Below are 12,773 nucleotides of genomic sequence, written 5' to 3' on the forward strand. Positions count from 1 at the left end.
ATAATGGGTTATCATTCACATAGGGAATCCAGCCATCCTTTTCTAGGAAGATGCCTCAGATAGACATTGGATACTCCCTTCTACTATTACCTATCCACATAATGTGATTGGAGAACATAATTTTGTGTGTGTGTGTGATTTGGATTTTTAACATAGCTTTAAAAAAAATTTGAGTTATATCACTATGATGTCTGCAGTGTGGCAGTTTGTGATGTCTAGCCCTTGGGCATCATGCCGCAGACATGTAGCATGATGTCCCACCCAGTTACATTATCCTGATACCAGGCAGACCAGTCCTAACACTAACCTCTTAATGCTGAGCGCTATTATAGTACCATTTTTGTAAGTCTTTGGTATGACTCGGCCAGGGATTGAACCCATGACCTCCCGCATCCAATGCGGAAGATTTAACCACTAGGCCACTAGATTGGTTGTGAACATATTTGAAGGAGAAAGCAAATTTTTAAGTTAATTCTCTTTCTTCAAGGATACTTACCCAGTCACATTACTTATAAACCCTCCCAACTACTCCGTCATGTGAGCACAGTTGTTAGTATATCACTAAGTTAAAAACTAGTGGCACCTGGCATTGGCAAGGGAGGCAATGGGCAAGAGTTATTGCCTTTGTCAATTTGAGATAGAAAGGAAAAGACTATTTTCAACTTTTAGTAGGGCTAGATTCCCAAGATAGGCTGAATACCTGACAAAATGTGATATTCCCAGAGAAACATAATTTACTTAAAAATTTGCTTTCACTGTATTTATGATCAAAGCTAGAGTATTTATGACCAGATGAGTAGGATGTTGATAATGGAAGTCAAAGGCTATATTTTCTTTGTTAGATACCTTACCCATTCATAATACAATAAGAGTATAATACACAGACACAGCTAATCCTCTTCTCTGAAGCTAAGAAGGATGTTCACCACATTATTTTGCACGACCAATGCCAAAGAGTCTTCTTTTTACTGTGATGGAAGTTAGATGATGGTGGTCTCACACTGGATAAAGAGATTGAGCCAGGTTCTGTCAGTCATGCTGCTACTCCCACTCATGTTTTGTCAGCATGCTCTCAGGAGTGGTGACCCACTGGATAGAGGGACTATGCCAAGTCCCTTTAGATAGAGGGACTGAGCCAATTTCCTTTAGATAGAGGGACTGAGCTTAGTCCCTTTAGATAGAGGGACTGAGCCAAGTCCCTTTAGAGAGAGGGATTGGAACAAATCCCATTAGTCATCTTCTTCTGCCCATTCATTGGCAATGTGCTGCCCTAAAAATGGTATCCCCTTAGATTGAGCCATGTCCTAACATGCATCAGTTACTACTTCTGTTAATGCAGTGTCAGAAGACCGTCACAAGATTAGTCTCCCCTTAAGTATAGAGATTGGGCCAAACCCTATCAGTCATCAGATACTACATATATTCATGCATTGTCAGTTTCATTGTCACATGATTAGTTTCCCCTTGGAAAGAGAGATTAAGCCAAGTTTTATCATGCATTGTCAGTACATTGTCACATGATTAGTCTCCCCTTGGATAGAGAGATTAAGCCAAGTTTCATCTTGCATTGCCAGTACATTGTTATATGATTAGTCTCCCCTTGGATAGTGAGATTAAGCCAAGTTTCATCTTGCATTGTCACATGATTAATCTCCCCTTGGATAGAGAGATTAAGCCAGGTTTCATCTTGCATTGCCAGTACATTGTTATATGATTAGTCTCCCCTTGGATAGTGAGATTAAGCCAAGTTTCATCATGCATTGTCACATGATTATCTCCCCTTGGATAGAGAGATTAAGCCACGTTTCGTCATGCATCAATTATTTCTTCTGTTCATGCATTTTATCAGCATGCTGTCATGCCTTGCCTATATCTTTCATTTCGTGCCTCATAACTGAACCATCCTTTCAGAGTTATCTCACATCAGTTCTTTCCAACTGTTTTAGTGTAAATGTTGTTCTGTTAAGATAGATGAATATTTTGAACTTCAAAATCTCTTTGCTGTACATTAAGCTAATTGGCACCTTTATTGCATGATTTGTACATTTGGCTAATTGGCACCTTTATTTCCTGACTTGTACATTAAGCTAATTGGCACCTTTATTGCCTGTCTTGTACATTAAGCTAATTGGCACCTTTATTGCCTATCTTGTACATTAAGCTAATTGGCACCTTTATTGCCTGACTTGTGCATTTACAATTCTCTCTGTGCTTAGTGTAAGCTTTTTGAAGTAAAGTATCATTTACTCCTGGTAATTATACCATTTCTGTCATCTTCTATTTATTTTCATGTGTCTTAACTCTACGTCCACTTCACAGTTATCTTACTACAATGTTTGAAAAATTACACCTGTATATGCTGTTGTTTTGCACTGTCATCTTACAGGTATCATCATTGATGAGTAAAGTAAAGCCCTATAACAGCAGTGACAAGTAAAGTAAAGCCCTATAACATCTTACTATCCCAGATCACTTGGCAGCTTAATAACACCATGGGTTACTCTGCTTCTGCTGGCTTTTTGTCATAGCAGCATCGGTTCATTGACCAAGTGCTAATCCTAACCCAAATATAAAATGTCACTTTTTAAAGCTAATTTACATACATCAGTATACTGGAATTAGGCCACATGAGACTTTCGAAGCTATTTCACATATGTTAATATACGGGAATCATTAGCACACTAGAATCAGGCCAAATTTACTGTAAGGGACATAACTTCCTCAGCCTTGTACCAATTCTATTAACGTATTATGTTTGGGTAATGTATTTGAAGAAGAAGTGCTTATTTGAAAATAACCTGTTTCATTGCTAATGCTTGATGAAATCAGTGGAACCCAATTGCAATTATGTGTATCCATCTTTCCTTCCTTCCATCCATCAGAAAATTTTTTTCTGTCAGTTTGCTGTAAATTTGGTTTATGGATTTATATTTATGACACCTAGAATTAGTTAAATTTTTGTGTCATGCTTTAGATGAACTAAATCCCTTGATTCCATCACCTCTTTTTAATTTTGGTTTCCACAGCATCAGCTTACCATCAGTTGTTAAATTTCAACCCAGTTTATGTTGTTGAGACTTTGTATGAGTTCGATTTCCAATTTTCCACAAAGTCTGTTTACAGGAATTCATGCTTCTGATTGCCCAGCTTCCTAACTTTGTTTTCCGCAAGATAATTTTGCTATGGAATGTATGATTTAAACAAAATTTGGCTTGCAGTGTTTTGTTTATTAGACCTTGAATTAGGTTGATTTTCAGTTTCTGAGCATCATTTACAGGAGTTATAGTCACTGATTGCATGTCCTTCTAATTCAGGTTTCCGAATATATCATTGGTTACAATGTTCCTCTGTTTTAGGCTATGAAGAGTAATGGCCCTTTATTGTCATGTTGATAAAGTTCTTCTGTCGAAGGCTTTACAGAGTAATGGCCCTTTATTATCATGTTGATAAAGTTCTTCTGTTGAAGGCTATGCAGAGTAATGGTCCTTTATTGTCTTGTTGATAAAGTTATTCTGTTGAAGGCTATGCAGAGTTATGGCCCTTTATCATTGTGTTGATAAAGTTATTCTGTTGAAGGCTATGCAGAGTAATGGCCCTTTATTATCATGTTGATATTGTTCTTCTGTTTTAGGCTATGCAGACTAATGGCCCTTTATTATCATGTTGATAAAGTTATTTTGTTGAAGGCTATGCAGAGTAATGGCCCTTTATTATCATTGTGTTGATAAAGGTCTTCTGTTGAAGGCTATGCAGAGTTATGGCCCTTTATTATCATGTTGATAAAGTTCTTCTGTTGAAGGCTATGCAGAGTAATGGCCTGTTATTGTCTTATTGATAAAGTTCTTATGTTGAAGGCTATGCAGAGTAATGGCCCTTTATTATCAGGTTGATAAGATTCTTCTGTTGAAGGCTATGCAGAGTAATGGCCCTTTATTGTCTTGTTGATAAAGTTCTTCTGTTGAAGGCTATGCAGAGTAATGGCCCTTTATTATCATGTTGATAAAGTTCTTCTGTTGAAGGCTATGCAGAGTAATGGCCCTTTATTATCATGTTGATAAAGTTTTTCTGTTGAAGGCTATGCAGAGTAATGGCTCTTTATCGCTGTGTTGATAATGATCCTCTGTTTAATACCATACAGAGTTAGAACTGCAATATGACCTTGACATTGATACATATATTTCTTTATGAACAAAACAAACAAGTTTGTTGAACATGAGAGGGAAACATTAAAGTCATTTAATAAATTTCGTACAATATAAACATTTGTTTCATGAATTTCATACAATATGAAAACTGTCTTCATAAAGTATATGGAATGAACACTCATATTAGATCCCTTGTTTAGGATGAAAAGAGATCGAGCAGGCAGCAGCAAGTTTTCCAGGAGTTCAAGAAGAGAACTGCTAAAGCCCATAATGTAATGGATGAAAAGTAGGTATTCAATGTATTTGTACCCACAATTTTATTTTGACTGATGTGTATTGAATTTACATTTGCTGTGTATTAAAATCATTATATCAAACTCTTTAGGATCTTAACTTTGACATTTGTATGGATATGGTATATTATTATTCAGGCAATACATTTGATTTCATTGTCTTGGCTGTAAAAATAACAGTTAAAATGGGGTACTTGATTTGCACATTAATATAAAAATATATTCATGTATGGTTGGTATGGAAGGATTTTACACTGCCAACAATCTGCTACAGAGATATGCCGCCTGGTGCCATTTACCTTTTGCTGTAAATCTAGGTACACCACCTGGTGCCATTTATCTTTTCCTGTAAATTTAAGTAAGATGTAGTGAGCTACTATTGGAAAAAGAAGTCAAACTTATCAAGATGAACTTCCATATGCATGTATTGTATGTCTTACCTCCCTTTCTTGCAGGGGATTGCCTCCCCTTGGTAGGTATTTTACTATACTGCTGAATGAGTAATTTTATGAGTTGAAACTAATTGTAAAGAAATAATTATAAATGAATTATATAAATTGTGTATTTATGCAAAATACAGTATTTCTGAATGTACCATGATGCATACAAAATATTTTGTACAGCAGTATTTCCAAATGTACCACAATGCATACTGCAGTATACATCATTTATATTAGGGACAAACAAGTCAGTATTCTAGGGCTTGGATCTTTTTTATATTTTGGTCTCAAATAGCATACTCGGATTTATGGCCAAAATAACACTTTAATATATTATCAGAAGAAAGAAAATAAATTATCTCTGCTTGAAAGATAATGACAGCCCATCATCAGTCCCCAGAAATGTAACGGACAGTGTCATGTAGTACATGAAATTTCCATGTCACATAAACACAAACTGAAATGTGATGATTAAGCTTGCACTATAATTGACTCCCTGTAAAAGATATTGTGCTGAATATAGAGGGTTTGTTGATGAAAATAGGAATGATTAACACTGACACCAATAATCTACTAGCTATACTTTTGATACAATAGGCAGGGAAACTTTGTGTGGGATGCCATCTCTCCTGCAAGTTATTTATTAGAGTGGGCCTGTAAACATAAAACACACCGACTCAACAAACGAGGAAATATTTAGTGGATTGGAGATATTACATAAAATTCAAACAAATAACAAGTGCTTTCTTGTAAATTTGTGGATGATTCTCAGTGTTATCTAGGATTACAAGTACCTAACACTTTAATATATTCTAGTAATTTCATTTTTAACAGCTTTTTTAAAATCTAAAATGCTTCCAAAATTTGGATATGGTCTGAATATCTTTTGAAATATATAAGACGTGTCAAACATGTGACTGAAGGTTCATAAATATAATGATATTTTTAATATTCAAAATTAGTTTCTGACAAAACAACTTTTGTAAATTTTGTCAAGAGAAATACAAATTTTCTTTTAGTGACAGGTATTTATGTGTGAACTGTTGACAATGTGCATGCCACACCTAGTTTTTTTAATTTCTAAAATGATTTTTTGTACTCGTCTGTAAATGATAATTACGTAAAGCTTCTTTAGGATTGATGTGTTATTATTTTTGTTTTGATGTGTGTATGTGTGAGATGAAAGGAATCATGCTGCACCAGATATACTGTCTGGACATGTGCATATGATGTATTTGATATACTGCCTAGACATGTGCATACAATGTATTTGATATACTGCCTAGACATGTGCATACAATGTATTTGATATACGGCCTGGACATGTGCATACAATGTATTTGATATACGGCCTGGACATGTGCATACAATGTATTTGATATACGGCCTGGACATGTGCATACAATGTATTTGATATACTGCCTAGACATGTGCATACAATGTATTTGATATACTACCTAGACATGTGCATACAATGTATTTGATATACGGCCTGGACATGTGCATACAATGTATTTGATATACTGCCTAGACATGTGCATACGATGTATTTGATATACTACCTAGACATGTGCATACAATGTATTTGATATACTGTCTGGACATGTGCATACAATGTATTTGATATACTGTCTGGACATGTGCATACAATGTATTTGAGATACTGCCTGGACATGTGCATACAATGTATTTGAGATACTGCCTAGACATGTGCATACAATGTATTTGAGATACTGCTTAGACATGTGCATACGATGTATTTGATATACTGCCTAGACATGTGCATACGATGTATTTGATATACTGCCTAGACATGTGCATACGATGTATTTGATATACTGCCTAGACATGTGCATACAATGTATTTGATATACTGCCTAGACATGTGCATACAATGTATTTGATATACGGCCTGGACATGTGCATACAATGTATTTGATATACTGCCTAGACATGTGCATACAATGTATTTGATATACTGTCTGGACATGTGCATACAATGTATTTGATATACTGTCTGGACATGTGCATACAATGTATTTGATATACTGCCTAGACACGTGCATACAATGTATTTGATATACTGCCTAGACACGTGCATACAATGTATTTGATATACTGCTTAGACATGTGCATACAATGTATTTGAGATACTGCCTAGACACGTGCATACAATGTATTTGATATACTGCCTAGACATGTGCATACAGTGTATTTGATATACTGCTTAGACATGTGCATACAATGTATTTGAGATACTGCCTAGACACGTGCATACACTGTATTTGATATACTGCCTAGACATGTGCATGCAATGTATTTGATATACTGCCTGGACATGTGCATACAATGTATTTGATATACTGCCTAGACACGTGCATACAATGTATTTGATATACTGCCTAGACATGTGCATACAATGTATTTGATATACGGCCTGGACACGTGCATACAATGTATTTGATATACTGCCTAGACATGTGCATACAATGTATTTGATATACTGCCTAGACATGTGCATGCAATGTATTTGATATACTGCCTGGACATGTGCATACAATGTATTTGATATACTGCCTAGACACGTGCATACAATGTATTTGATATACTGCCTAGACATGTGCATACAATGTATTTGATATACAGCCTGGACACGTGCATACAATGTATTTGATATACTGCCTAGACATGTGCATACAATGTATTTGATATACTGCCTAGACATGTGCATACAATGTATTTGATATACTGCCTAGACATGTGCATACAATGTATTTGATATAATGCCTAGACACGTGCATACAATGTATTTGATATACTGCCTAGACATGTGCATACAATGTATTTGATATACTGCCTAGACATGTGCATACAATGTATTTGATATACGGCCTGGACATGTGCATAAAATGTATTTGATATACTGCCTAGACATGTGCATACAATGTATTTGATATACTGCCTGGACATGTGCATACAATGTATTTGATATACTGCCTAGACATGTGTATACAATGTATTTGATATACTGCCTAGACATGTGCATACAATGTATTTGATATACTGCCTAGACATGTGCATACAATGTATTTGATATACTGCCTGGACATGTGCATACAATGTATTTGATATACTGCCTAGACATGTGCATACAATGTATTTGATATACGGCCTGGACATGTGCATACAATTTATTTGATATACTGCCTAGACATGTGCATACAATGTATTTGGGATGCTGCCTGGACATGTGCATGCAATGTATTTGATATACTGTCTGGACATGTGCATAGGAAGTATTTTGATGTACAGCCTTATCATGCACATGGGATGTATTGTATATACTCTATGGACACGTGTATGCAGTGTATTTGATATAATGTATTTGATATGTGTATATAATGTATTTGATATATAACCTGGACATATGCATACAATTTCTACAAGGTTAATAAGAAAAACTGCAATGGTTTATAAACTTGAAATTGTCTTTCTTTATAAAAAAACCTGTATGATACTCATGAAAGGCTTTCTAAATGAACATTGTTTTAGGGGTAAATAATTTACAGAATATTTGTGAACATGATCAGGAAATCATCATGATGTATAATGGTTGCATACAGTAAAATCACTTCTTGCTGGTTTTTACTTTTTCTTAACTATACCATATTTGATGTGAAAATCAACTATACTTTCGTAAAAGAATGAAATTTTTTTTTTTGAACAATTACCTTAAGCAGCAGTCTGAAAGCATATATAATCTGAATGGGTAATTCCTTAGGCCTTGAAAGATTTTATTTGAAGTATAATTCCTGTGGCATTGAAAGACATAATTTGGTTGGGTAATTCCAATAGCATTTCAAATACAAATGAAGCACAGACATAAGGAATTTAAATTTCAGTTGAGATATTATTTTTTAAAGCACAGACAAAATGCAGATTTTATAGAATTATCATTTTAAGGGTCTGTATTTCTCTTTTAATCTCTAAAATAAATTGAATTATTGGTAGAAATATTAAATCATAGTTGTTATTGGCTACTAAAAATAAAGATTATAAACTTTTAACAACAAATTTAGTCTCTGTTTGAAAACATGGATGTACCATCAATAATTCTAATTTTAAAAAAATGTGTGTGAAATTAAAGGGTTTTTGAAAGTTTATATACTATAATGGTAATCACACAGAAATATTTATAATGATAATCACACAGAAATGCTTATAATGGTAATCACACAGAAATATTTATAATGGTAATCACACAAATATTTTCTTCTTGCAGACTTTTGGATGTGATTGACTCCTATGAAAAACAGATACAGAGTTTGCAGAGGGAATTAGAGTACTTTAGGTTAGTTTCTTCAGTTTGCAAAATGTAATGTTGCACTTGGCAGGAATTTACAAATTAGTGGCAACTATTTCTTTTTATTCAATTTCTGAGATAATTTTGCGTTTATTTTTGAGTTAGAATGGCATGCATCCACAGATGCATTATAATTATTAATAAATCTCTTTTCTTTAGAGTCATAATTAGGATCCAGCTTTGAGATGTGTGGGCCCTATTGTAATCACTTTTTATGTCCATCCATCTTCATGTACATTCAAACTTCTTGTAACTACCAAAACTGTGAAGTCCTTGCACATAATTGGATATCATTTGGTAAGTGAATTGCATGTTTAATACATGTAAATGTTGATCTTTTTCAGTCCACTGTTGACAAATTTAATACCATTTTAAAATTAATTTAAATCTTAGCTTCAGTACATCCTTGAAATCAGTATGGCTTGTGAACCATTCATCATACTCTGATGCAGTTATGTGTGCATTGCATCAAAGACCTAAATGTACCTTTTAAATTCAACATACTCCAATGCAGTTATGTGTATATTGTATCAAAGACCTAAATGTGCCTTTTAAAGATTTTGTCTCATCAGCTCCATTATGGACAGGGTTATGTCCCTTGAGAATTAACTTCAAATTTTCTGTATAGGGTTATGGCCCTTGACTTTTAACTTCAAATTTTCTGTAGAATGTATCCATCATAGATAAAATACCAATCAACATGTTCTGTTGTAATTTAACATGAACGTTATTTAATAGACTTACAGTTGTCCTGTTTTGGGTTTAGTCTTATTTATTCCTTGTTGGACAGAGTTAATCCCCTTGTCCAGCAAATTGACTTCTTCACATGGAAACTTGATGTTACTTACAGTTAGTATAGGGTGAACTCAACACATATAAGGTAAATTTTACCAGACTCAACAATACCAGCTTCTGAAAGTACAATGAATGGATTGCCAAATATTTACAGTGTAAAAAAAACTTTATCAAAACTTTTTTTTACAATTTACCTCCGAAGTCATGAAGTGAAAATGACCAAGTGGAGCTTGCAGTGTTCTTTTATTATTTGTCCACAATTGAACTAAGACCAAGCTTTATATTTTATAACCGGAGTTACACGAATCATTCATACACCAAAATAAGGGGAATTGAAAATTCTTTGAACAATACCTATGATATACAAGGTCTTTTTTAAATAACCAGTAAAACCAATGAGGAAAACCAGGGAATTTTTTTTTTTTTTAAACCCTGTGCAAAATAAGAAACTGTAGGGTGCCAACATAGCTCTGGAATCATTCAGTGGATTCTGACCAAATTTGATAAGTACATTCATTTGACTCTTTGAGCTGGATATACATTTTTTAGGTTTAATCTTGTTTGCACTATTGTCAAGAGAGTTAAGGCCCTTGTCAGTCAGTTGCATGTCTTTACATCAGATATTTCTTGTAATCTGAGATATCAAGAACCATTCTTAGACAATTTGATTTGAATTTTTTTCATGACTAGATGTGCATTTTCTTGATTTGGTCATGTATACACCAATAAGGATAGAGTTGCATGCCATAATTCAGATGAGTTATGGCCCCTGAATACCAGTATTCACCTGCATTGGTTTTCCCACACAAATTATTCTGCTTAAGCTCCAAGAACACTGAATTGCTGTTAGACTTATAAAGATAACAAATATATAGATCAATTGGTCAGGGACCGACAGATCTGTTGATTGTACAGCTTTTTAAACAAGTGTACAGCCACATGTATCAAAAAAAGTTCAATGGATTCGGTTCATTTATTGCTAGAAGAAAGATCCAGTTATAGAATAACATTATAGTGAGATTTTGAAAACTGGAATTACTGATCTTGATTTAGTTGTTGTTATTGTGGGGTTTAACGCCATTTTTCAGCACACAATAAGCTATACATGGTGGCCAGTATTAATGGTGGAGAAAGAACCCGGGAAAACCCCGGAAAGAATCACCGACCCATGAGAATCTACTGGCAAGCTTTCTCACATACCCACATTAGCCAAATCCGAGACTCAACCTACACAGACAGATTTATAAAGTTTGCTATTTAAAATTAATGTATTTAAATGTTAAATAACAAGAAAGTAAATCATGAGAGTAACTGTGTGTATGTTTATAAATACATCTTTGTGTGAGATATATACTAATTAGGAAATTTTTAAAACCCTTGCAATTAATGTTTTAACAATAAATACTTGTAATATTATTAAACCTCACCAATTTATGCATAGTTTCATATTTTCATGTGGAAATAATTTTATAATAAAATAATAGGTCACGAGATTCAAGTGATGTAGAAAGACCTGAGGGATTTTCTGACACTGACTCCACATCCTTCATGTCTGTACCAGAAACATCTGACAATCTAAAAGACTTGATACGGGTAAGTTGTTCACTTTAGGAAGCCTGCAGCATGGTGACATTGTATTTGGTTTGTATCTCTACAGTCAGGGGCTTATACCCTGGTTCATGCAGGTGCAGATATGTTATTGTCATGCAATATAACATTTATCATCAAATCAAAATAATTGTACCAAGTTATCCCAGTACGATACTGATCATGGGTGCTTTGAAATTATACTATATGTTAATGGTATAATCCCAATCATGGGTGCTTTGAAATTATACCATGTTATAGCAGTATAATACTGATCATGGGTGCTTTGAAATTATACCATATTATACCAGTATAATCCTGATCATGGGTGCTTTGAAATTGTACCATATTATACCAGTATAATACTGATCATGGGTGCTTTAAAATTATGCCATGTTATACCAGTATAATCCTGATCATGGATGCTTTGTTATTATACTATATTATAATGGTATAATCCTGATCATGGGTGCTTTGAAATTATGCCATGTTATGCTAGTATAATCCTGATCATGGGTGCTTTGAAATTATACCATATTATAACAGTATAATCCTGATCATGGGTGCTTTGAAATTATACCATATTATACCAGTATAATCCTGATCATGGGTGCTTTGAAATTGTACCATATTATACCAGTATAATACTGATCATGGGTGCTTTAAAATTATGCCATGTTATACCAGTATAATCCTGATCATGGATGCTTTGTTATTATACTATATTATAATGGTATAATCCTGATCATGGGTGCTTTGAAATTATGCCATGTTATGCTAGTATAATCCTGATCATGGGTGCTTTGAAATTATACCATATTATAACAGTATAATCCTGATCATGGGTGCTTTGAAATTATACCATATTATACTGGCATAATCCTGATCATGGGTGCTTTGAAATTATACCATATTATACTCGTATAATCCTGATCATGGGTGCTTTGAATTTATAACATGTAGCAGTAAAATTCTGATCATTGGTGCTTTGAATTTATAACATGTTATACCAGTATAATACTGATCATGGGTGCTTTGAATTTATAACATGTTATACCAGTATAATACTGATCATGGGTGCTTTGAATTTATAACATGTTATACCAGTATAATACTGATCATGGGTGCTTTGAATTTATAACATGTTATA

At 34.0% G+C, this 12,773-nt stretch overlaps 1 protein-coding gene across 1 annotated transcript in view; it reads left to right on the forward strand.

Moving 5' to 3' along the window:
* LOC149791168 (centrosomal protein of 70 kDa-like) overlaps positions 1-12,773 on the forward strand; it is a 77,404-nt gene that overhangs the window by 18,796 nt on the left and 45,835 nt on the right. Inside the window, exons 7-9 of the mRNA XM_089969617.1 lie at positions 4,346-4,431; positions 9,161-9,229; positions 11,521-11,629. Coding sequence (XP_089825743.1) covers positions 4,346-4,431; positions 9,161-9,229; positions 11,521-11,629 — 264 coding nt within the window. The remainder of the gene's footprint in view (positions 1-4,345; positions 4,432-9,160; positions 9,230-11,520; positions 11,630-12,773) is intronic.

The sequence above is a fragment of the Sinohyriopsis cumingii genome, chromosome 9 (assembly GCF_028554795.1).
Source record: "Sinohyriopsis cumingii isolate HCF-2022 chromosome 9, ASM2855479v2, whole genome shotgun sequence".
NCBI classification, from domain to species: domain Eukaryota; kingdom Metazoa; phylum Mollusca; class Bivalvia; order Unionida; family Unionidae; genus Sinohyriopsis; species Sinohyriopsis cumingii.